Source organism: Podarcis filfolensis (genome assembly GCF_964270895.1).
Source record: "Podarcis filfolensis genome assembly, chromosome: 3".
In the NCBI taxonomy this organism is placed as follows: Eukaryota; Metazoa; Chordata; class Lepidosauria; order Squamata; family Lacertidae; genus Podarcis; species Podarcis filfolensis.
Window position 1 is genome coordinate 83067568 of NC_139606.1, and position 27504 is coordinate 83095071.

The window sequence follows — 27504 nt, forward strand, 5'->3', positions numbered from 1 at the left end:
GTTGTGAGACCCATCCATTTCCCCTTCCTGGTCAATATGCTTGAGTTGGTGGTTGCTATACAAATCCAGATCTGGATGCATTTCAGTTTGGTGCCAGCCCCTGGTGCGACCGCACTGCTTGCACTGTCCTGCTGTAAATCCGCCCCTGCTCGGGACATGGGTACCTAAAGGGGCGTCCTTTTCTCAAATAGGAATTGAAATAATCATCAGAGTATCTTCTTAGGTCTTTCCATCTGCTGAACTCAGGTGGATTGCAACCAATGGAAGGAATGTTTCTGCTGTTTTTGGAATGCAATCCCTGGGAAGGCTCACTAGTGGCTTTTCCTAAACCTTTCCAATGCTAGGCAAAGACCTTTCTCTTCTTCCAGGCCTTGTTAAACATTAGCTGAACTTGATTCTACCTAGCTCCAGGGATGCTTCTGTGCTTTAATACTTTTTTATTTTTTTGGGCTGTGTGTTTTTGTTGTGTTACGTTGTTTTGGTGCTCTTTCATTGATTTTATTTTTTTATTAGCTGGCATGAGAGTATGCTACTGAAAGGAGATATATTATGTATATATCCAAGGAAGGGAGGGGGCAATTTGCTCTGGCAAAGGGGAGGAGGAGCATGCAATCTCATGCCACGCTCCTGATCTACTTACAATGGTTACATCTGCACTGTTATCTCTTCTATCATTATGCCTGAAGCAGGCTTAAGAAGGGAAATGACTGCAAAACTGTTCACTGTGTGCAACACAGTGTGATAAAGTACTCTCTGCTTAGCCAGTGAGCAATGAACCCATGAAACCCATGAATCTTTGGATTGCTAATGAGTCTACTGAACTCAATGGAGGTTGTACTGCAGCTGTGCTTGGTTAATTGTGCCCATGAATTTTTATGTGCAAAAATTTTATGGAGGGGCATATGTTGAAGTTGAGGAGAAATAGATTTAATTGAAATGGAGAATGATTTGGAAGTCCTTTTCATATTCCTGAATGTGGTAGACACTTAACTTAGGCACCAAAAAGTGAATTGAAGTGGGAACAAATTTTCCGAAAGTGGTCCCACAATCCCTCGTGTATTTCAAACATCTCATTCAGTGATGCTTAGACAGTGAAGTTTCGTCACTATACTTGCTTTATTAGTTTTACACAGTTCCAGATTTCTTTCACATGCACCAGAGTAACAAATAGGTCAGACTGTCAGTGTTCAAAATAAGAAATTATTTTGAGTAATTTAGCAGATGTTCATGTGTTTGCTGCTTGGTAAGACTAAAGCATATAACAGTATTGTGCATCTCCTTATAACAACACATGCACTCTGGGCATGTTTTGTGGGGAGCAAAAGGCACTAGCAACTAAAGGGAGATGTGCAGTTTCTTCAAAATTCAGGATTTTAGAAGATACACAATGGGAGTCTGTAACATGCACCACCTAGAAACATATAAAGAGACCCTTACTACAGTTTTCCACTAATGATTAGTTCATTAAGCCATGCACGTATTTTAAAACTTGCCTTCCTCATATGTAAATAATTTTCTCTTTTCTTTTGCACAGTAGTAGTTGAAAAAACCTCTCCTCCTGTGCCTGTAGAAGTTGGCCCAGATGTGTCTACTTCAAGTGCTAGTCAAGTAATAGCACCAACTCAAGTTACAGGTATGATGCATACTTTCCCCACAAAAAAATGGCTGGAGGTAGAAATGGGTGCATACTCCCAAATAACTGAGGGCTATTAGAGCGTCAAACAGGAAGAATAGAGCAGCAGAACACAGGAAAATTCAGGGCCAAAAATGTTCAGTTTAAGAGGGTGGAATTGTATGTTATTTTTGGCAAGTCTGGTCATATGGATGGCATGCAGTTCACAGTTGACTTACGTTGTGTATATAAAATAGAGTCTAAAGGATTCCACCCACCTGGAGTGTATTTGCAGGTTTGTATACCATGGTTCAACTGCATTTTTTCTGCATGCATGGGGACAGTTTCTGGTCAGCTCCACATACAGGCACATTACATTTCAGGACGCATACTTTATGCAAATATGCCTCCCCAAAGCTCTTAAAATGCCTTTTTCTATAAGCGGTGCATTAACCCATATCCCCCTTAAAAGCATATGAAAAGACACAGACATGACATGGTGAGCGATCTTGTGAATTTACTCATATTCCATAATAAAAACTTGAGAAAATCGCATTGATTTCTAAAGGTGCCTAATGAAAATAATAATTTGGGGATAGTTTCCAGAATCTGATCTAGAACTGGGTTGTGTGGGGAAGCCATTCTTTGAGAAACATACTCCCTCAGCTTTTGTAGGGCCAGGGTCCCACCTTTCTAGGCTAGGTAAGAAAAGCCTATCAGTGAGCAGGTTTCCAGGATGCACCTCCAAGAGATTGGCAGTTTTATTTATCTTCATTAATAAATGTCTTGTTCCTGATCCTCCACCACCATGAGCATGTATGTGAAATTAAGATTCTCCCCCCGCCCCCAGTATGCATCATTTTACACTTGTTTACACTGAATTGCATTTGACATTTTACTGCCATTTCACTAAGTTTGGAGAGGTCCTTTTGGAGTTCTTCAGAATTTTTTTTCTTTTGTTTCAACAACCCTGGACAACTTACTATCACATTATTATTACCTTGGCCATCTTACTGCTAACTCCTAGGTCTAAGTTGTTTATGAACAAGTTAAAAAGCACAGTTTCCAATACCAGTCCTTGGAGGGCTCCACTTTCTATCTTCTTCCTTAGAGAACTGTCTCTTTATTCCTACCCCCTGCTTCTTGAAACTTAACCATTTCCTGATCCACAAGAGAACCACACCTCTTTTTCTATGATTGCTACATTTATTCAGGAATTCTGTCATAGTTCTGTGTTTAAACATCACAAATGTTAAGTTTTCTACCCCTTGTGCGCACACTTGTTTCTAAGGAGCGGTATGCAATACAGCCATGTAGCATAGCATCTTATTAATGTCTCTCCTCCAGAGCATCTGTGAGGAAAATTTTTATCAACCCTTTCCAGCGGATCAAAGAATTTCAACAGTAGTGATGATATTTCTATATTCTCCAGGCTCTGGAACTTTCTTTAATACTCTGGCTTCAATTTATCTTTGCAAAGGGTTTTTCTTAGTTAAGTACTACCAGCTGTGTAGTTTGCTATAAACTTACTGATATATTCCAGCATACCCTGCAATTTCTAAATTCAATGTTTATCTCTATGTCTCTGAATGTTCTATATTTGTTGAATCTTTGCAACATCCATCAGTATTCCATTTGAGGTCAAGTTTGCCTAATAAACAGTTGCTTTCTTTTTTTAAAAGAAATGCATATGCTATTAATAGATTACATTGTTATCCTAGCACATTAAGCTATGTGCTTGCTGGGTGATCCTTTGGGCCAGTCAACAGAATCCTTTTTAGGACAGATGAGATAAATGACAGGTGCTATTCTGTGTATCAGTAAAAGGGCTGTAGTAAAAGTTTATTATTATTATTATTATTATTATTATTATTATTATTATTATTATTATTACAGATCCCACTACTTCATATTCTGTGATAGTTGTCTGGGCAAATTGTATAATCAGTATTCATTTCAGTGCCATAACTTCTCTCAGCATCTAGGACTGTGCATTTTAATATGAAGCCACTTTCAGTATTGAATAGGTTCCAGAAGGCAATTTTTGGAGGCAGACATTGTACAGAAAATGTAAAGGATGGAACTTCCTATGCCCTTGGTTATCTACCTAAATGCTGTGGTGCATATTAAAAATGTTTCTACAGTGTGTGCATTATTAGCAAACATTGCATATCCTTTTGACTTAATCACCGGGCCTGGCATCAGGCAAATTAAGGGGGTTCAATCCCCAACCTCCACAGATCTCAGTGTCCCTTTTTACTGCTTTTGCTATAGGGTTGATAAGGATGGAGTTCTAAGCCACAAAGTCAATGTGAATAAAGTTGCTTGGTGTCCCAGAATCCGCCGTAGTGGCTGCATGGAAATAACTGCCAACTTAAAGATGGAGTTTTATTGAGACACTTCTTGTGCTTCCACTTCTTAATCACAAATCACATCGCAGCAGGGAAGTTTGACTTCCTAGCGTCTAAACAATTGGTTGGTTGTGCGAGCAAAATGTTCTCAGGCTTTAGTAGACAAAGTCCCTGCTGGTGTCACTGGTTCTTTTCTTCCAAGGTGAGTCAGGGCTGGCTCCCCTTAACTGAATGAATTCTGCTTCAGCTTTCAGGAGTTGTGAAGTAACTATTGCCTAAAGAATAGCCTGTGGATGAAGTCAAGCTTGCCCCTGGAAGCAACTGGACCAGCACCATTAGGAACTTTTAATATAAAGGCTTAGGTTGATAAAACTTGGGGAAAAATTTGTGTGGCATTTTAACATGGGGCAACTCATCCAGAATGTCAACTCTTGAGCCCTGAAGGTTTGGCACGCTCCGGTCTTAACTCTGAGATGAGAAGGTGGAAGATGCTTACAATACATGCATCAACATTTGACATAACTACCAGGGGTTTCTTTTTTTCTATAAAGATTAAAACCATGCTTCAGTTCACTTACAAATTCCTCATAACTATTCCAAAGAAGAAAACGGTGTACACAGCACATGTTGACCCATTCACTGAGGAGATCTTTGAGCTGCAGTTTCATATGGATCTAGCATTGAGTTAGGAAGTTAAGAGGCCATCCTGGATCTCTATCAAACGTTTCTTGCATGTTTACAGGCCAGTTCCTTTCACTTGATTTCCAGATGCGTTAGGGTAGTATGTAAATATAGGGAACGGAAGGGCAAGCTTTTGTAGGGTGTATGTCAGGCTGTTTATTTTAAGTATTGTTTCAACTCTGTACTGGCTTCTTGCTCCACAGCCACTGGGTTGGATAACAAGAGGCTGAAATAATATTTTTATTATTTGTACCCCACCCATCTGACTCAGTTGCCCCAGCCACTCTGAATGGTTTTTCTTCCTTTTTAATTTGAGAATAGTAGTGGACTTATGCAAATGTTTTAAATGGCCTGCTCCAGGTATGTTTTTCTTTCTATTTAGAAATCAACGAGTGCACAGTGAACCCAGATATTTGTGGAGCAGGACATTGTGTTAATTTGCCTGTGGGATACACCTGTTTCTGCAATGATGGATACAAGCTTAATGATCAACAAACAAAATGTTCTGGTATGAGAAATTTTCTTTGCCTTTGCTAAACTGATTAGTGAGTGAAGGATCTGAAGAAATGTAACCTGTAATATGTATGAAACAACTATGGTAAATAAGAATGGCTTCTTCCCTTTTTGGTCCTTAATCTTGGTCAAAATACATTTTTAAAAAGATCTCCCTTGTTCTCATAGAACTTTGCAGCTCTTTTGTACCAGGTATGAGGAAACGGGGCCCTTCAGAGGTTGTTGGACTACAACTGCCCTGATGATTGGCCACACTGACTGGAGCTGATGGCAGTCCAGAAACATAGAATCATAGAATTGTAGAGTTGGAAGGGACCCCAAGGGTCATTTAGTCCAACCCCCTGTGATGCAGGGATCTTAACTAAAGTATATGTGACAGGTGCCATCCAACCTCTGCTTAAAACCTCAAAGGAAGAAGAGTCAACAAGTGCACACTTCCTGAGAGAGACCATTCCACTGTTGAACAGATCTTACTGTCAGAAAGTTCTTCTTTCTGACAGTAATCTCCTTTCTTGTAACTTGAAGCTATTGATTTGGGTCCTAGCCTCTAGAGCAGGAGAAAACAAGCTCGCTTCCTCTTCTATGTGACAGCCCTTGAGATATTTGAAGGTGGCTCTTCTCACTGTCAAAGCTAAACGTACCCAACTCCCTCAGCTATTCTCCATAAGGCTTGTTTTCCAGACCCTTGATCACCTTAGTCTCCTTCTTCTGCACTTGTCAATATCCTTATTAAATTGTGGCACCCCAAAACCCAAATTGGACACTACTCCAGATGTCGTCTGACCAAGGCAGCATAGAGTGGTACTATTACTTGCCTTGATCTGTATACTTCTATACTATACTATACTATACTATACTATACTATACTATACTTCTGTTGATGCAGCCCAGAAGTCACATGGTCCCCATCCCTGAACTGTACACTACCTAAATGTATCTTGGCACACAACCTGTTCTAAATTATCCTGCATGCACAAAGGATGGCGCTTGTAAATTAAGAAAACTGAGGTGCTTCAAGGAGTCTTTATATTTTTCCTCCTCGTAGACCGTGCTTTGGAATCCTAACAGGAGTGCATGAAATTTTATGATCGGTATTGCAAGGAACTGAACGTCTGCTAGGCTTCTTTATATTGCCCCATTTTAAAACTGTGTAAAGAGAAGGAGCGCCCTTCACTAGCCCTGGTTCTGAGAGGTTCCAGAATCTGCTGGCATATAGTATTTGACTCCCATATACATAAATGCATAAGTTCTCTCTGAAAGATCACTTATTACAAGTAAGTATAGTTCCTTCCTTCAAGGAAAAGTAATACTCTGAAAGTTGGTATAAAGTAATACTCTGAAACTTTAAGCCAATAAGTCTGCTTTCCGAATCAGAATTTTATACCAAATCTTTATTGTTCACCTCCGTGGAAACAAATCTGTCTGTACTAATAGAGTCTGTCTTTCATTTTAGTGTCTTGTGTATATTGGGCGAAGTGAAGTGATGGTCATGACAGAGTACTACTTTTTCAATCTTCGTTTTTATTTCTTTAACAGATATTAATGAATGTACTCAGGCTCCCCATCTCTGCTCCCTTGGGCGTTGTGAAAATACAGAAGGAAGCTTCCTATGCATTTGCCAGGCAGGGTTCATGGCCAGTGAACAAGGAACAGACTGTGTTGGTAACTACTGTGCTTTATGAAACAAGCTCTTAATACTTGGGGCTAATAGCTAAGAGTTGGAGTTTGAAATCCGTTAAGGTCATTGGAAAACTACTTACATTGATTTACACAAGCACTGGACTGGGTGCTTAATGCTTAGGTTGCTCTTTTTGTTCATAGAGTATTTCTTAATAAAAATTGACCACCATTACAGAGGGCAAGTCATTACTCATTCTGTCTTCCTAAAATTATTTATTTGTGCAGTTATACTTCCTTGAAAATATAATGTTGCTGTAAGAGCTTAAGTCGTAAAATATGTTTGGAGGATAGGTTTTTTCTCTCTCTCCCATGCATGAGAATAGATTTCACATAGTTCGTTAGCAACCAAAACAGCTCTGTAATTGGCCCCTCTCAAATGTGAATACCATTTCTAAGTGACACTAAAGAAGGTCTATCAAATGTTAACGTAGGACCATTTTGAACATTCATGGTATTGTTTGTGTGATTTGCTGTGACTGTTCCTGGAGATACACTTACATGGAGAGCTTTTATCAAGTTTTATCCACAGATTAAATGGGTAGCAGTGTATGGCTGCTGTTCAGGAACTCAGTGTACAGGCCTACTGTAAGGCCTACTGCTTTTCAAACCATGGCAACCAGCCATCAAGAGTTTATTTTATATTATGGCTGATGGTTGGGGATGATGGGATTTGTAGTCCAGCAACATCTGGAGGCTGCCATGTTGCCTATCCTGCTGTAGACAGTACTGAGTTAGTAGTTTCACTTGGTACAAGGCTGCTTCCTATGTTCCATAGAGCATTCTTAGAGGTATTGTAGCAGGGCACCCAAATACAATGTCTCCGCTGGAAGGTGGCTGGACAAATGGCCCTCAGTCATGATCAGGGCATGACTGAAGGACAGTAAATATTAGTAAGCAAATAAACTCATGGACTTCAGTCCTAGTAACACCTGCAGTTACCAAGGCAAGAATAATAATAATAATAATAATAATAATAATAATAATAATAATAATAATAATTTATTATTTATACCCCGCCCATCTGGCTGGGCCTCCCCAGCCACTCTGGGCGGCTTCCATAAAAACCAAAAATGCACTAAAATATCACACATTAAGAATATTGACATTACAGGTTGTAGTTGTTGCAACTAAGATCTGTGAGCTCCCCAGCTAATAGTCTATTTATGCAAGTAAGCAGCCAGTCTTGGGAGTGATAAAATTAACTATTTACATGGCCCTAAGAATAAGAATTCTGGGCAGATTCAGCTAACCCAGTGCACTAACAGAAACTTGTTCAAGGATTCCACTAGTGTTGGGAGCACCCTTAAAATAGTGTGCAAGGGGAAGAGAAAGGAGATAAATGCAGCTGGCAACTAGGAATGCTTGCACTGATTGAACAATCATATTAGAATGATGTTGACTTTCATCCTCTGTAAATGTGTGTATTCTTAAAAAGAAAAGGAAGACTAGTGTATTTACAGTACATATTTAACTTTTGTATTCATTTTGGTTTCTAGATGTTGATGAATGTTCTGGATCTCACACCTGTGGGGAAGGACGCTGTATAAATACCATTGGTTCATACATATGTGCTTGTGACACTGGATTCCGTATGAACAGGAGAGGCCAGTGTGAAGGTATGTTGTCACTCTGAAATGTTGGAATAATCATCCACAGACATTATTAATAGTTTCCTAATTCCTTTAGAAAAGCCATCCGAGGGAGTTGTGCCATAGAGAGCAATGTTTATGCATTTGAGGACAGTAACATGGTAGATTCAGGACTGATGATGCAAGAATCCATAACCTACCCTATCCTTTCATTGAGCTCTACTGTCTCTCTTCATCTTTACATATAAATTGTGTTTCCAATGGGTAAACCAGGGTTTCTTCACAGCAAACATACAAAACGTGAATGAATGTCAGGCATGCATCCGTAAACACCTGTGTACATGTGTCAAGACTTTAAAGATATAGATATATCATGGGAATTTCTTCCGTTGGATATTTCTGTTCCCTTCATTGGTGTCTTTTCATCGCCAGCTGTTCGTTCTGCCTAGACATCAGAGGTTAAAGAGATGGTTGTGCTATCGCTTTATCTGCTGCTGCCGCCTGTTAGTTACAATGTTGTTGTTCAGGATAAATGTTATTTGGTATAGTTGTTGACATTTTATTCTCTGCTTTATTATAAATTGTTCACTACCCTGGGAATTCCTGTTGAAGGTTGGTGGTCTTGTTGTTGTCATGATCATTTAGTAATAATAATTCACTGTTCACATATTTGCTTCAGGAACAACTGTGGTAAATATGACTGCAGCATAAAATGTGGAGCTGCTTTTTCTTAAAAGTGGGTATTTACAGACAAGGGTCTGCTAGTATCAGCTTGCCTGCTAGTGACTCCTCAGTGACACTCCTGTGATTAATAAATCAGATGGGGATAGTGCTGGTTCCCATACTGTGTGCCACTGTTCCAAAGGACCTGGCAAAATCAGCATGGACAGCAAACCAACACTGTTGCTAAACTTCAGCGATAGAAGGTTCCCTTCCTAAAAAATGGGGGGGGGGAGCGTAAGAGCTTCATTTTAAAATTGGAAATTATTAAAATTAAAGTTGGAAACCTCACTATCTACTTTATCTGTAAATTTGTTCTATTAAAATTATTTATGAAAATTGCCATTGACAATGAAGTTCATCACTTCACTTGTTACAAAGGAATCCACTTGTGGTTTGGAATAAAATATTGGCAAAAATCCACCGTTTTATAGAACAAAACGTCCCAGCACGTCTAACTTACAACGCTTATGAAGTTAGGTTTTGGCCTGAATATCCCCTTGAGTTAAAAAATAAAAATCAACATAAATTCATTCATAAATTAAAATGATATTCAGTTACTCCTACTTAATCATCAGTGTCTTTGTACTCTGTTTTCATACCTGTCACCTTCGATCAGAATATGCCTTTTTTAAGCTAGCATATTCTTCTGCAGTCTCTCAGCTCCAGCTTTTGCTAGTACAGTATAAGAATTACTGGGTTTATGTTCATTTTTTAAAAATTAAAAGATGGCTTTAGATATAGATTTCACAATTTGGTGCTCATAGGTGTCAAGGGTGTCGAAATTATGCATATTTTTCACAACAGAATTTGCAGTGAAAGGAAGAAAGAAGCAGAGTCCCGAATAAATGGGATCAAACAGGCCATGGCTTGATTGAAAGACAACATCAATAAAACAATTGATAATAATAATCCACCAATACCATCAGAGTGGATCTGGTGGTTTCCTACAAGAATCTCTGGGAGAGTGGCTTGATTTGCCAGCTGTAATGTCCCCTTGGTACCACTGAAGTCAAGTCTATGCCTGATGGGTAACAATCCATTCTCCTTGTGAGAAGAGGCTGATGGGAAGTGGTCACCCATATTAGACACCTTTAGTTTTGCTGGGTTAGCCTACAATCCTGGGAAATAGCTCCACTCTCAAGAGCTGATCCAGTCTCCTTCCTACCTCCTTTTCACAACTATGTGAGACCTTGTGCAAATGGAGCCTGAAGTGTCAACTGCAGAAAGGCAGATTGTCTTGTCTTCCCCTTGAGTCCTGTCACCCTCTTCCCTCAGTTAGCATTGTTTGGAGTTTGTTCTACCTATTGCAAGCATAACAGGTCATGAGGCTGTAAGCCCAAAGTCTTCAGGCAGTGTCTAGTGCTCTAACTTTATGTTGTATGCAAATATATGCCATGTGTAATCAGTCCCTTGGTCCCAAATGATCTTCACATTAAGTGGAGATGAGGAAGAGAGAATGAAATTGTTGATTCTTCCTTTGCAAGTAGGAAATTGCTGATAAGTCAGATAAGGATATTCACCTGTCAAGATACAGCGGAAGAAAAGGAAAGGAATGTTCCATATTTCCTTTATGTTCATTACTACAGCAAACTATGTTGATAGTTTAGATTACATTTCAAGAAGCTGTGTAAGATAGCTGCAGGGCACCATTCATAATTTTAGATTTGTATGTATTTTTATGTAGCTTATTCCAGACACATGTTTTACTTTTCACATTGATAATTTATTATACATCTATGTTTTCGTTGGCTTTATTTAAAAAAATAAAATCTGTATACCAGGGATCCTTCAAAACCCAAAAATTGTCATATCCTTAACTCTGTGGTTGCTTATATAAATATTAAATTTGTTGTGATAAGGTGGTTTTAAATGTTTAGATTTTAGCTTCAAAACGAAACCCGTTTACCCAATGGAACATGTTTCCAAATAAATAAGCTTAGGATCTTTGCCTACGTTAGCAAGGTAATTTAAAAATATGTCTGATCATTAGTTGAAATATATCAGGTGTTTATTTCCTGATTTTTTTTACCTCTTGCCCTCCTTTCCGAGGAGTTCATAGCAGTGTTTTTAATTTCACAACAGCCCTGTAAGGTAGCTTTCCAAACTTTTCATGTTGGTGACACGCTTTTTAGACATGCATAATTTTGTGACACAGTAATTCAGTTTTGCCCGCAAACTGGAGGTTAAACTAGCCCCTTTCCAACGCCGGGAGGAGAACAGGGGGTGTTTGCGTGGCACACCTACACACTGCAGCCGACAAATTAATGTGTCACAACACACAATTTGGAAAGCTCTTCTGTAATGTATGTTAAGCTAAGAGACAGGGACTTGCCTAAGAGCACCTAGTAAGCATCATAGGTGAATGGAGATTTAACCTTAGGCATCATTTAACCAAGCACAGCATTCTAGCACATCGTGTATGTCAGGGAACTGACATCGGAGCGAGAGGCGGAGGCAAGGCTCCCAAGCGATGCTGGAGAAGGGCCCAGCAGGGAGAGAGGCAACTCATCGGCTGGGGAAGGAAATCAACGTAACACCAGGGATAAAGGGGGGCAGATGGGGGAATCGGCAAGGGGGCTCCAGGACTCCTCGCAGGAGACCAGCGGGGAGAGCACGGGTCCTCCGTTACCCACACCCACCCTGCGCAGAAGACTTCCGTGCAGGGAAAGTAGGCGTAGACTTGGCGTCAAAGAACTTCTTTGCTGGAAGAAGTTCAAGAAACGCCCACTGACGGATTCTGCTAGCGACTGAAACAGCCACGAAGTGAAGGGCTGTCCAGACAGAAAAGGTTTAACCAGGCAACCTAGCCAGGAGTGGTGGCAACTTACGCACGAGCAACCCCTATAACCATTACAGTGTACTTCAATGGTTCCGTTCAGATCTGCATCTTCAGGACAGTAGCACCCAATGCTCAAAATATACCATCCCAAATTCTATTATAGCATTAAGATTCCCTTGCTCTTTATGGATTATTAAAATCTTAAACTTCATTTGTTTTCTTTTTAAAGATATTGATGAATGCACAATTCCACACACTTGTTCAGATGCAGAGTGCATTAACAGTCCTGGTTCTTACCAATGTGTCCCTTGCAGAGATGGATTCAGAGGCTGGAACGGGAAATGCTATGGTAAATGGCTTGTTGAAAATGTTTTCTATTGCAAATATTGTTGCAGTTATTCCAGATTTTTTCAGTGTCGTGTTCTTGGGCAAGGATGTTAACTTCCCTTGGCAACTATGATATGTAGACTTTGATAGATAAAGAATAATTAGAATGACTGTGACTCACATCACGACTAGATTTTACTGGAAGTATATGGCTGCTGCTAAAACCAGCAGCCCAGTATCTCCTCCTCTCTCGTGATAATAAAATTACCTGCCACAACAAGACATTTTATTTATTTATTAAATTTCTCTCCTGTCCTTCCTTCCAAAGGAGCCCAGAACAGCAAATATCAAAGTGTTAAAACAATACAATTTCAAATGAAATATTTTTTTTAAAACCATCTAAAAACACTTATAACATTTAAAGCAATTGCATGCACTCACCTTTGCTAATTTCAAGCTTGCCAGGAGCAGTACCTCTCAGGAATCAAATGCCTTGTTAAACAGGAATGTTTTTTAAATTTATCCCAAAAGTCAGTTATGAGGGGGAGAGATGCACCTCACCAGGAAGGGCATTCCGCAAACAGAGAGCCATCTTTGAGAAGGCCCTGTCATGGGTCAACATGTAATATGATGCTGCCATGTTCTGAGTTTCCCTGCTCAACTTCCTTGGTGTGCAGTTTCAGCAAACCAGGCATTCATCTTGCTTCACTTTACAGAAGAGAGGAGGTAACCTGGGGCTCTGAAAACATCTAGCTTTGGCATCATTCAAGAGTAAACTGAATGCAGAGAGTAATTCCTTTTTATGTGAGGAAAGCACATTCAAGCATTTCTACACTTCATATTTCACTTCAGGCTCTGCACAGCTCAACCTTAAGCTCAAACACAGTGAAATATACATCAGAGTAAAAGAACAATGGTATTTTCTAAGGGCTTGGCCATGCTCTTTCAGTCCACTCACACAACTGAAAATGAGGTAGTTGTCAAAATTCACTTTATTTTAAATTGAAAAAATGTTTAGCTTACTTTCATCTGTTTTGCCTACAATGTGTATCATTGAATAGGCCAGCCCATGCATTTCTGAAGTTAACTTCTCTGAAAAAAATCCAACTACAAGAAATTATATTTTCCTGTGTTGTCTGGAATCCTGGTGCATGGCTTTTCAGTGTCTAGGTTAGGAGGGGTTTTTTTGTCATTGCTTACATTGGCTCTGGCTCTTGGCATCTTATCCTGTGCTGTCTGCTTTCAATGTTCAAAGCAAAAGGGACACTTTAAAATGACAGGCAGAGCAGATAGGTATGTCTTGATACAGTCTTATTGTGTTAATGCTTGCTGGCAAATTCTGAGGAGCTTACTCAGCATTTCCTATGACTTTAAGCAGACAGACTTCCATTATCTGTCTGCCCTCCCACATATCTACTTACTTTCCTCCTTTATAAACCTTTTTTTTTCTTTTTTCTTCTCTAAAAGCCTTCTTTTTGTAGATAAAAACTTAAATGTCTGGGATAGTAGATGGTCAAACCCCAGAAACTAGTTGGGTCTTGCACACATGGGAGTTTTATACCCAGTACAACTTAATGTTCTTCCTGCTAGTCTTCACTCTAATCTTGGAAACTCCTGTGGCTGATCTGCACATTATGTCTGTGATGCAGAGGCTGCTTAGAATGGCCTCCATATGGTGTTTTCTCTGCGCCAGCCCCATAATGTGTACCACTGCTCTCCATGTGATTCTGATGCATTTCTTGGAGGGTTTTCTTGCAAGCCATGATTAGGTCTTAACAGGGATAGACATAATGGCTGCATTAGGATGATCAAATCTTAGTTTAACTAGCCAAGAAATGTGGAAGCCTCATGCACTTGCACACAGACACTTTGGTTCTCCCTTTGCACTGCTGGGGAATCAAGCCAAGAAGTCGCTTCTTGTTACACCTGAAGTGGAAAACTATGGTTAAGGGCTTTCAAACAAGCTAAAATAGCCATGGTTTAATATTGGCTTCCATTATCCTGACTAGTTCGCTCACCGTGCTAAGCCAAACCGTGGCTTAGTGCAAATGCATGAGTGCCACAGAGAGGAACAAACCTTGAGCCCAGGTACAGACAGCACTCTAAGCTAGAGGTGTACAAACATGACTTGAATACATACCATATTTTTCCATGTATAACATGACCCCATGTATAAGACGACACCTATTTTTGGGAGCCCTCAACAGTTGTTGAGCTTCTTCTGTAAGTTCGCTGAGCTGTTGAGCAGCTTTTCGACAATCCCCCACTCTGGCTGATGGAACTGGTGCCGCAATACACTGTATACTGACACTCACCAAATATTCTTCCTAAGTCAGGAAGAGCGGGTAAGCGGCTTCCTCTCTGACATTTCCCTGCTACCGCTGCAGCACCAGCCCTCGCTTACTTAGCATATTAACCCATGTTTAAGACGACCCTCAATTTATCACAAATTTTTTTTTTCAGAAAAAAGGTCATCTTATACATGGAAAAATACGGTATCTCAGTCATCAATACTGCTACCTTAACTGTGTGTTCCCCTTTCAAAATTAATGAATTTCCAAAGTGGTAGCCTTGTTAGTCTTTTGTAGCAAAAACAAAGAAGTGTCTTGTGGCACCTTAAAGACAAAGTTAATTAAATGGCTAATGGACCATCACTAAGCCTTCTATGGCTGCAATTCTAACCATATCTAATTAGAAGTAATTCCCATTTAATTCAGTGTGGCTTACTCCCAGGTTAGTGGGGTTAGGATTGCAGCCTGTCTCACTAGTTTGATTTCACAGTTCAGAATAAAGTTATCTTATTTCCGTCACTCACTGTTTAGCACATGCTCTTGATATTTTGTTCTTTGTGTCCTAGGTTGCAGTAATAACTCTTGCCACCAAACCGTAAATAAGCCCTTTTAAAAATTGCAGCGCTTTATTTCATTAAGTGCATATTTATTTAGAAAATTACCTATCTCTTTGTGTTTCTGCTGAAACATAACTCTTAAGTGAATGTCCATGTGAAAAGAATAATAATAAATGATGAGTTCCAGTGGTTTTTCAGATTCATAGTAGAAAGCAGATTAGGGCTTCAATTCCAAACCCACTTACCTGGGAGTAAGTCCTATTGAATTCTACACACGCATACCTCTATTCTCCATCCAGACAAGCAAGAGATATTATCACAGCTTAAGGACAGATTATAACCAGGGGGGAATTCCTGAGATGAGAAGCAGGGCTAGTGAGAGTTGTGGCCTGGGGAGAGACTAGAGGGTTGCTTTTGGTCCCCAGTCTGGAGGTTCCCCACCCCTAGAATCAGTGGCATAGCATGGGGAGGGCACAGGGGCAGTTACCCTGTACGCAAAATTCTTAGGGATGCAAAATTTCAACAGCTGGTGCTGCCTCAATATAGCTGCGTGCTTCTGTCACTGGGCTCTGTTGCAAATGGCTTCTCCGTGTGAACCAGGAAGTGGCCTGTCCAGATGACAGAATGATTCTTCTTTTCTTAACTCTGAGGTTGCGATCTCCTGGGTGATGAGGATGCTGTTAGGCAGTTCAATGTGCATGTGTACTCTGTCCACTTCCCACCCCTCTGCCTGGCCCTGGGTGCTGGCAACCCACACTACACCACTGCCTGGAATAAAACCTCCTATTTGTGGAACAGAGAACTTTTTTGTATGCAAATTGCTGGCGTGGAGTAGAAGATAAACAAGACCGGAGCCCTAGTGAAGGCAAAGGGTCAAAAACCCCTAACAGGACATTAGGGTCTGGACTGGCAATTTGAGCGTAACGGCACAGATACGGAGCTAACATGTCATCTAGTTTGGCCGTTACTGAGAAAACCATTTAAGAAAGTTAATAGAAGCTTGTTGGCCAATTCTGTTGAAACACCTCAAGCATCCTTAATTAATATTGTAAGCGACAGCGTCTTGTCTAAATCCAATCTTTGTTATCCACAGATATAAATGAATGTCAATATAGCAGTCTCTGCACAAATGGCCAGTGTGAAAACTTGGAAGGCTCTTTCAGATGTCTTTGTAGCCAAGGTTATCAACTGTCCCCTGCCAGAGATCAGTGTGAAGGTAGGAATTGATTAATACCTTTGTTATTTAAATATAACATGCCTAATGTTTGCCAAGAGAGGTGAAATAGACTTCTTCATCATGGGCATTCAAAGCACGGGCATTGTATTTCTCACTCAGTGTGTTGGTGGAATCTTCTTCATACCACTTCAGAAAAGTAAACATAAAGGTAGGGCTAGAGCTACTTGAACACCTGTGCATTCTCCTTCCTCGTGTTCTGAAATCTTGGGAGAAATTCACAAGATCAGATGCCATGGGAGAGTCTTTTTGTGTACTGTTTTAAAAGCACAAGAGGCAAAAAGATGAACCCTTCCCTCTGTTTGAAGGAGCCCTTAAGAGGGCTATAAAATATGAAAGGAGAGTGGAAAGTCTTCACAGGGCAGAGTGAAAACTGGTGAAATGTAACCACTTTGTGATTAACGTTGGCACAATCTGGGGGGAAAAAGTTAACAAAGGAGACAGAACCATGGGCTGCTTTGAAAATTAATCTCAAATGAGATGATGATGATGATGGTGGTGGTGGTGGTGGTGGTTTTGTTACTTATACCCCGGCCATCTGGCTTGGTTGCACTAGCCACTCTGGGATATCAAATGCCCCAATTTTAACCTGTTGTCTCATTTCATACTCCTGACTTGTAGTAATTGAAAATTAGTTTTAAAGCCACTGATATTACCCAATGAGAATCTAGCCCTTGGAAAATTTAGTTGTCATTCAAAGGCTGCCTGAGGCTAATTTGAGGTGGCATTCGAAATATAAGTTTCCTTTTCTTATCCTGGACTGTGCTGGATGAATAGTTCACTATGAACTTACACCAGACTGTTCTGCTTGTTGATTCAGCAGCACCATCCTACAGCAACATGTGCTTTTCTGGTTGTAAATTTGCAATGCATTTTGCTGCTGAAATCCAGATGTTGGCATGGGCTGACTATCCTTAAATTGTGAGAATGGGAAAGAACATTGCAAGCTTTGAATGAACAGCAACTGGATACCATTGGAGCCGGTCTGGATAAAAAACCCACAAAGCCTTTCTGCTTCATTGAAACTGCTAGCTCCATCAGGCCATTTGTCCCACCAGGAACTTGGCATTGCTAAGAAATATGCAGTTGAAACCAGAGAAGACAATTTACCCTGAAGAACAGTAGTATTATAGAATTTACTGATAACACACACTAAATCTTAATTTTGACCCAATAATCTAGATCTTCATGGACTCTGAAAATGCAAGACCTTGAATGTATTTTAAACCATTTTTAAATAGTTTTGTGGGGCAGAGTATGCATTTTCTGAAGTTAAACACTGTCTTATAATTTGCAGATGTAGATGAATGTGAACGGCAGCAGCTTTGCACAAATGGTCAATGCAGAAACATCGCTGGATCGTACAGATGCATTTGTGGCCAAGGCTACCAGCTGACACCTACAAAAGACCATTGTGAAGGTAAGTTCCATTGTCTACGTGAGCAATTCAGTCAAATTTTCTATGAGTTTTTCACACAAACTGCCTTAAGGGTTTCTTTTTACAATTGAGAAATCAGCAAGCGGTCATAACAATTTTAATTATTGAGAGTAATATTAATTTGTAATATCTCCTTCTGAGGCTGTTGAAGGCTGACAAATTGCAGACAAATAGGTGTAGGTTTTTATATGCAAGGAATTTTAAATATGTCATATTTTGGCAGGATAGGATAAAACCTTCCGGCTTTATTTATTAACTATATTTATTATATACTGCTTTTCCCCACCACAGTGGTCACAAAGCAGTTTCCAGATCATTAAAACCATGCCAGCACTGTACCCTAGCCTCTGCCAGCAGTAGATATTTCAGTGACATATTATTGTGCTGTTGTTAGCATAATCTCTTCTGAAGTGGTTTGATTGCTGCTTGTATTCATTTCAGATATTGATGAATGCCAAGAAGACAGCGATGTCTGCCGTGGAGGGAACTGCATTAATACCAAAGGTTCTTATGAGTGCACTTGCCCAGATGGCTTCCAGCTGCTTCCCTCCAGGGGTTGTCAAGGTATTATATCATCATCATTATTATTACATTTATACACCACCTTTATCTTCCAAGGAGCTCAAGGTGGCGTGCATTTCAGCCTCACAACAACCCTGTGAGATAGGTTAGGCTAAGAGATGGCGACTGGCCCAAGATCACCCAGTGTGATTCCTGGCTGAGTGGGGTTTCGAACCCTGGCTTCCCAGGTCATAGTCCTGTTGGTGTTTCGCAACTTTGACCTGTTGCGGGACCTTAGCCAGACCTAGCAGAGCATACGCAGACTTCCAGAAAGCAATCAGTTGTAGGCAGGATGGATGAAGCAGGGACAAGACGCTGCTACTGGTAACTTGGTTGTATAGAGTTGTTTGTTATTTACAGCAGACTCTACAAGTTACTGTATACAAGAACAGAAACGGATCTTAACAAGCTCTCTCTTAACAAACTCCAAGTGACTCTCAGAACACCACACTGACCAACAACACTATCCAGTCAGTAAGGTCATAAGTCATCATGCCTGTGTGAGACCTCAACCAATGGTAGAGCTGTATCCAAGGTCTCATAAAACCAGGCAGAATAACTCCTCTCTGCTCAGTCATCCTTGGCTTTCGGCCAACTTCTAATTGCTTTGTGTGAAGCTGCACAGAAAGGCACATAGTCAAAATCCCAACAAGTCCAACACTGTAACCATTACACCACATAGCTTGACTATAGGAATATTATAATATCACAGTGAGCTAGAAGGATAAGAAGTACACTGTTGTACCTTATCATATCTGCATTTGGGGAAATGTCCATAAGGCATGGATTCTTACTTGCCAGCCACATAAGCTTTCTTTAAGTGAAGAGCTGAAAACCATAAAAATAGCATGATTATAAAGTTCCTACAGTCTACTCGCTATGTTGATATCTATAGCTCCCTACTGGCTACCAAGGCAGGCATATCAATTCTCACTAATGGTATGGGTTGTAAGATGGGCAGCCATGAGCTTTCTGTATTCAGGTGGGAGACTTTTTATCCCCCATTCAGATAAATTTTCACCTTTGGGGTACAGGTCAGCCTTGAATTCAGGTTAGAGTTCTCTTGTCCAATAGCACAACTTTCTTTGTTAAGAGTTCCTTATAAATATATATGTAGCCTTCTAATAAAATGATGCATCTTTGGTTGCTGTTTCTCTGCCCCTGCAGATATCAATGAATGTGCAGCATCCAATCTCTGTTTACCTCATGGGCAATGCCTCAATACATTGGGCTCTTTCCAGTGCGTTTGTGTGCAGGGTTTTACTATTTCTAGAGATGGCCAAACATGTGAAGGTAAGATGGGCTAAATGAAAGAAAAAGGAAATTAGGTCTGATGCAGTAAGGGGTGATGATAATTAGGAACAAACATAGGGCATCTGTCCATCATGTACACTGACTGGCAGTGGCTCTCCAAGGTTTCAGATAGGTATCTTTCCTAGAGATGGTGGGATTTTAACTTGAGCTCTGCCACTGAGCTTCCTATTGACTGAATGTTGTTGACAACACTTAAAAGTATAATCAAATAAATAGTACTTTTGCTCCCATTTTGATTAACTGCAGTTTATTATTACATCCAAACTCTAAACTGTGGTTAATCTTAACTATGGCTAGTTGAAAGAAGAAGGTTCATAAACTATGATCTGAAGTTGGATTGCTTCAGACAAACTATAGTGAAGATTAGCCACAATCTGCTAGGTTCAGACTAAACAAAAAAAGGAGTTGGGGGGGTACTTGAGCCCCAGACTCATTCCTGTCACAATACCCACAGTTTGTCATGATGTTCAGACCAGAACTAAGCCTCAGTAATATTGACTGTTTCATTATTTGTCATGGGTTTTTAATATACAATTCAGACCTTTAAATTTCTGCTATTTTATCTGGTGGCAATAGGTTCTTCCATGCTGACTTTCCATGTGAGATGTTGGGCAGCTTTTAGTATTGATTGAAGTAATGTTCCTACATTTTATGCATTTGTCCAGTGCCATATAACTCAGTACAAGTAAATCTCCATTATGTTTATATGGGTTATGGCTTTTAAAAAAGAACTATCTGGAATGTAGCTGTGAGTGAGAGGGCAGAAGGGGAGTAAAAAATAGTTCATGATCTTTTTTGGCTTAAGCCCTACTTATATATGCAGGATATCTGATCATTCCTAAATGACCCACACTATTTCTTGTGTGTAAAATGTTATTGTTCGAGAATCAAATAATAGTAAGCAAAGTATCCAATGTGCATATAATCACAGTTATACATGTGTGACACAAAGGTAAAAAATGATTTAGCTTTAAATAATAAAACATAAATTTTAGGATCTTTACACCTGCAATTCATTTTAAATACAAAAAGGTATATACACTTCGATTTATTTATTTTTAAAAAATGAGAGCTGGACTTAAGTAAAGTAACCCATCCCAGTTATCAAACCCAGAAATATTTTTCACTTTCTCCACAAGGGTCCTTACAGAATTCCTTTATCTACAGTGTTGACAGAAGTGACTCTTTCAGAATCCCAGTCAGGACAATAATTTGGATTGATGAACATCTGCACAATGTAATTCTTTGAGTTTTCTCAGAAGGAGAAGAATGAGGTCATTCTAGTGCAATTCTGTCTTCCTTTCACTGTCCGTAGCCATGTCAGCGCCACCTCCTTGTCAACAGTATTAAAGTTAAGAGATCTATGGGAAAGAATAAACAAAGACAGACTTTAAGAACAAGGCAAAAAGTATGGTTCCTATTCTAACAATAGAGGCATAGATTCATTATGACCTTTTAATTTCCTGTATTAGACAATGCATGGAAATTCCTGTGCCTTCATCTAGAACATACGATAGTGTGAAGAAGGATTCATTTTTATGTGCATAAGTCTAAACTTGCCTTAAGCACTTCATAGAAGAATGTTACAATATTCTTTCTCAAGCTTATGCATTGGTTAAATCTCGTTGCTAAAATGGATCTTATGCAGAACAATTTAATATTTCATTTGCCCCTACATTCCATTGAAACTGAGGAACGTGTTATTTTGTTGTGAGTACATTTTTCTGTGGTGCTCTATGTTATTTTTGTTTCCTGTTTTTTGTTTCCCATAGATGTAAGAATACGTAATTGTGAACTTTTTTTTGCTCAGTAGCATTAGACAGACAATATAAATTATTAACTGAGGAACTTCTCATTTTTCCAATAGTATTGTGTGTGTGTGTGTGTGTGTGTGGAAATAAGTAACTGGCTCTCTGAATCATAGTTTAGTCAACTATTCAGCTCCCTTTTTAAACTTTCAGTATGAAATATATTCTAACAGTATAATGGTGTTCATACGCATATCATCAGAGGATTTGGAACATGCTTTTGTAAGAGCTGTACCTCAGTGCATACAGGAACCTTTTCAACCTTTTGCAAATGAGAGAATGCCAGTAATGGCCCTGTTATCATCTGAGAAGATCTTGCAGATCCATCTGATTCCATGAGATGGGTAAAAATCTGCATTGTAAGATGTTCCTCATGGTATCTATTAATTCAATGTGATGGTCTTGTGTTGCTTAAGTACAGTAGAGTCACAACTTATGTGGGGTTTACGTTCAGGGGATAGTGCAGAAAGCCAAAATTGCATATAGTCAAAACACATTGGGTGTAAAGGTGGGTGGAATTACCAAAGTTTTTTTACCCCTGGACTCCAGTCCTCTTTCCACCCCTTTTCATTTTTTTGCCAAGCACATAAAGCTGAATGCACACAAGTGGAAAAGTGTGTGTAAGTTGCGGGTCTAACTATACCCACAATGGTGTAAATGTATGGCATGCTTTTGTCCATGTACATTATTCTTTTGTTTTTGTGAAAACTGTTTATTTGCTTTTTATTAGCATCATGTAGTCAGTCTCTCTTAATCTCTGAACATGTAAGAAAAACAGCACCTAAATATTTTTCCCTAGCTATATGTCATTCAAAATCTGTAATTAGTCTGTTTGCTTAGCTCCACATGCCAGCGTTTGAAAGCTGGCCTTAGAAATTTTCCCACCTGATATTAATGTATCTTATTTTCAGATGTGGATGAATGCGCCAACAGCACTGTGTGTGGAAGTCATGGGTTCTGCGACAATTCACCCGGGTCCTTCCGCTGCCTTTGTTATCAGGGTTATCAGTATCTACAGGATGGACAAGAGTGTGTGGGTGAGTTGTGAGATTTCCTTGAACAATGAGTTTTTAGGGGAAGCCTAGTGAATGCTTTCCCTATTATTTATATTACATGCCTACCCATTCAAATTGGAATAGGAAATGCTGCTAAATCTGAACTGGAACCAAAGGCAAGCCAATTATTTCACCTTCTTAGAACCTTCTGTTTCTGAAAACATCAAGCTGTTCGCAAATCTCAATGTAACATCTGTTTAGACTCTTAGTTAAATGGCCAGAATTTTGCAAAGCCTACAGGAAATACAGACTGTCATGTGGTACAGCCACCTCCTTTGGCAAAGTAGTTGAACAGATTTCAGAGTTACTGTAGTCCCCACAAAATATATTTCTCATAACGAAAACCTTTGGTATTGTGATGAACTTGTCAATGCTGGTTAATTTTGCTAATAAGTGATACATTTCCTGGTATGTTATTAAGTGGTGACTAGATTTTTTTTTATTTAAGTGTTTATATATCCCGGCCTGTCATAATGATAAGCCCTCTGAAAATGTTTGGATTTCACCTTCTTCCCTTTTTGCTGTGCTGAAAAAGTATAAGTTGAATAGTTCAGTCTGGTGCGTGTCTGAATCCAAAACACAGCATGCAACTCATATTTCAAGAACATCCTGTTGTGCTTCTTGTCTTGATAGTTAACATCACTGCTTGTGGCAGAATTTGAAAAGGCAATCATTGTGTGCCCAACCCACTAGAAGCAATATTTTTGCCTCCTGAATATGGCCCTAGTATATGATTTCCACAAAGAAACACGCATAAAATATTTCATAGCTCATCTGTTCACAGGTTATATCATAAACAATGTCATGCATTGCAACTATCTGAAAATCCAGACTGTGCTCTATTCTAACTTGAATATAGACCCTGTAGGAATAATGTTATATCATCCCATGGGCACAAACCTTTATTGCAGGAAATTAGATACATGTGGAGAAGCACATGCTTAAATAGATACACACAGTTACCTAAGAATTTTCAGGTAAGCCAGCAGGAAATTTCTCAGGGTTTAAAAGAAAATCTGCTTCCTTGGTATAATCTTTAAGCCAAATATAGCTACAATATCCTACCCAGTTCATTATTAGATTTGTTTAGCACATGACTTTATTGAGCACAGAAGCATAAGGAACTGCAGGAAGGTCTGGAATAAGTGAGGGTGAAGTGAGAAATTCCAGACCATATATGTGCGCCACACAAGCAAGCATTCTTGTATGATGCACCAAGTTTATGATTTTATTTGCAACAGTCATAAGAAAACAGTGGAAGATGATACCGTGGCCCAACAATGAAAGGGAAATGTTCAGCTTGGGCGGCAGAATACATTAGTGTAATGCTTTTCTAGCAGAAAGGTATTGGAACAGAGATTCACTGTACGTCCTGCTGAAATGATCCCTTACCAAGATAGTGTTTTGGGTATTCTCATATAATTTGCTGACTGAACAGAGGTGCATTCCTGAAGCTCAACCTTTTGAGTCAATGGTAGGAATGTTAACCACACTTTGAAGTGAGTAATTCTAGTGAGCTGTACTCAGCGCTGTATAATCTGCCACAGCTTTTCTTGATTTTTCCTTTTATATTTCAGCATAATCAGTTACCTTCTGTGTATATTTTTCACACAGTAAACAAGCTCAAATTCAAAGATGAAGTAAAAAAATAATATAACATGAGGAGGCACTGGATTTGATGGGAGTCTCATAAAAAAACCACCCATCTTAGACCCAAAAGCCAGGGATAACAAAAATGTATTTGACTGGCACTGAATAGCTGAGAACGTCAATGCCAGGCAAACCTCCTTGAGGAAATCATTCCACAATCTGGGGGCTACCACTGTAAAGGCCCATTTTCTCATTGCCACCGTCAACACCTCTCTCAGAGGGGACACACAGAGAAGGGCCTCAGATAACAATTGTAGAGTCTGGGTAAGTTCATATGGGAGGAAGCAGTCCTTGATATATTGAGTTCTTGAGTGGAATAAGACCTTTATAGGTCAAAACTAGCACTTTGAATTTGTCCTGGGAACCAGTTGCAACTCCTGTAGTTGGGCCAGAAGCAGTGTTATACACTCAGGGCTGGTTTCAGCTAACTCAGTGTGCTAGTGGAAGCCAACATACAGACTCTCACTAGCGCAATGGGTTTTTCCTGTGATGCCTCCAAATCTGCTCTGAAGTGTTTAGAGCAGTGTTTCCCAACCTTGGGTCTCCAGCTGTATTTGAACTACAATTCCCATCATCCCTGACCACTGCCCTTGCTAGCTAGGGATGATGGGAGTTGTAGTCCAAAATCAGCTGGAGACCCAAGGTTGGGAAAGACTGGTTTAGAGAACCCCAGCAACAGCACATGAGGGGAAATCGTCCTATCTGGCAAGCAGAAATACTTGTGCTGACAGAATTATTGTATTAGCATGAAGTTGAATTCCATTCTATATCTGCCTGGTCCCAGTCAGCAATCTGGCTGCTGAGTTCAGAATAGTTGCACTTTCTGAACCACCTTCAAATACAGCCACAAATATAATGCATTACAGTTATCTAACCTAGAGGTTACCAGAGCATAGACAACTGAAGCTACGATATTTCCAGCATGTGGCGAATGCTTCTATTGTTGCACATTACTCCTACAGCTGTCGGGCTTTATTTTCCTTATAGGCTCATGCTATATACATAGCCATCTATTTCAGTCAAATATAGAGCCATCTTTTCAGATATCTTCATTCTTTTTCTCCTGTAGTACGTAAAAAGGGATTAGCTGTTGGTTAATTTAAAACATTCAAAAAGTACCACTCTCGAAATGGAATGGGCTGCCTGGTTATGATGAGGAGCAAGCCTATGGGCATTATATGAAGCTTGTGTGAAGTGCTTTGAAGCAAGTTGCACAGGGATTCGGAACATGGCCTTCGTAACAAGAATTGCAATGGAGACATGTTGATGTGAACGTAAAGCTTATGCTACACTGGAAACTTAAATTAGTTTAGCAATCACTGGTTATCTTAAGAAAATGTAGGATTCCCTGTAACTTCACTTCTTGTAGTGGGGGAACCACCAGAAGGCCCTCAGAGCTGGACCGCAGTGTCCAGGCTGTAGGATGGGGGTGAAGACAGTGGTCTCCATAGCCCTTAATGTTTATTTTTTATCTGTAAATAGGAGCTGCAGGGCAGTCCAATAAAGACTGAGAATGTAGTAGGGGGAAGCACAATGGAGTCCTAACAAAAATTGCTGTCCCTGCATCCAAGCTACTATTTGTATCAGGAGACAAGCTGCTGTTTATTGCCATTTTTCTCAGGAATTTGTTCCTTCTCCACACAGTTTATAGTTGCAGTAAAATTAAAATTAAAAACCCTGAAGGCCAAACTATGTGCCTAGTGTAATTTGTAGTTTTGTTTCCACCTGGTGCTAAATTCTATGCCTTTGGGGGAAAGCCATTTTTATTTGTCCAGGCTATAATATTCATTGTTTCCCCCCCTTCCAATGAATTGTGTTGATTTTAGTGTTTTTATTGCTCTCGTCTGTTACACTTTTCCTGCTACATCATTAGATATGTATATATATATATAGATTGCTTGGTTGCATGTTTGCTATTGTTTTCTTTTGTGGGGAGCCACCCTGGGCGGCTTGGCCAAACAGAAAGGTGGAATGCAAATGTTTTAAATACATAAATAGTCTCATTTTTCAGATGACAAAACAAGCACACAAACTACTAGAATAAGTAGCACACTCACTCACACCTTTTTAATGAAAGATAATGTTTGAATCTATATTGGGCTTCATTTTACAGATGTGAATGAATGTGAAATGCTGAGTGGAGTATGCGGGGAAGCCCTCTGTGAAAATGTGGAAGGCTCCTTCCTATGTCTGTGTTCCGATGAAAACCAGGACTTTGACCCAATGACCGGACAGTGTCGCTTCCGTTCCTCGCCAGGTAATGTCCCATTGGCACTGAATTGGACCATATAAATGCACAGTCTGACAAACATGGGAAGGAGTTGAATCTGTAACTGGTGGGTGAAATCATTGTATGATTATGTCATGTTATCCAATGTGAGTTTAGGTTTTGGGTTTTTTTAATTTAAGTAAGTGGTCTAAATCCAAGACAGAGCTGAACCTCATTGCAATCAATAGGCATGGCTAACTCTGTACAGTCGTACCTCAGGTTACATATGCTTCAGGTTATATACACTTCAGGTTACAGACTCCGCTAACCCAGAAATAGTACCTCGGGTTAAGAACTTTGCTTCAGGATGAGAACAGAAATCGCGCAGCAGCAGCAGGAGGCCCCATTAGCTAAAGTGGTGCTTCAGGTTAAGAACAGACCTCCAGAACGAATTAAGTACGTAACCTGAGGTACCACTGTATTGGGTTTAGGTCAGTAATGTTAGAGCTGTGAATGGCATTTGCTTGCTATTTTGCTTGCAGTCCAGTTTAATAGGTTTATTGAATAATGGCCAACATTCACATAGTCTATTACTATTTATCTTTATATTATTTTTTCTGTGTTATCCATCCTTGAAGATGTAGCAGTTTGCAACATGTTTGAAATTAATAAACAAAATAAGTTTTAAAAGTATATCTGGTAAAAAGTAAAAGCCCGGGGAATCCAAATAAAACCAAATGATGTTCACCCAAACTCCAGATTAACATCAGACTCTGAAAATTCCCTGAATTAGGAAGATCTGAAGTGTCCTAAACATGTTTAAGAGAATTTCTAAGGGGAAAGACTTTCATTACATAGGAGCAACCTTGCTGCACCCTGCAGCAGGGTTCACGTTAGCACACCCTTCCAGATCAGAACATACCAGGGTTATTTTTAACTAAAACAATGACAACACAAAAGTATACAAATGGAGCTGATTTCTAGGTGAAACAAATGTCAGATACAAATATACAAATTCTATGTAATTTCTGCAATTTAATCGGTTGCATCCCTAACTCTCTGTGAGATGGAGGAATCATTGAATGGTGTAATTTCCTCCTGCAATCTGAAGTTGTACTATCACTTGATCTGC

The 27504-nt window shown here is 39.7% G+C and overlaps 1 protein-coding gene across 13 annotated transcripts in view; it reads left to right on the top strand.

Annotated features, from left to right (window-relative positions):
- The window catches only part of LTBP1 (latent transforming growth factor beta binding protein 1), a 177022-nt gene that overhangs the window by 113693 nt on the left and 35825 nt on the right, over positions 1-27504 (top strand). For 7 of the 13 annotated variants that reach the window (XM_083604180.1, XM_083604182.1, XM_083604185.1 and 4 more), the window contains 11 exons: positions 1538-1633; positions 5027-5152; positions 6694-6819; positions 8334-8453; positions 12158-12277; positions 16197-16319; positions 17635-17757; positions 18217-18339; positions 19504-19629; positions 22370-22495; positions 26277-26420. In XM_083604180.1, coding sequence (XP_083460306.1) covers positions 1538-1633; positions 5027-5152; positions 6694-6819; positions 8334-8453; positions 12158-12277; positions 16197-16319; positions 17635-17757; positions 18217-18339; positions 19504-19629; positions 22370-22495; positions 26277-26420 — 1353 coding nt within the window. Of the gene's footprint in view, positions 1-1534; positions 1634-5026; positions 5153-6693; positions 6820-8333; positions 8454-12157; positions 12278-16196; positions 16320-17634; positions 17758-18216; positions 18340-19503; positions 19630-22369; positions 22496-26276; positions 26421-27504 lie in introns of all 13 variants that reach the window. The other 6 variants (XM_083604175.1, XM_083604181.1, XM_083604183.1 and 3 more) reach the window with 1 other exon arrangement.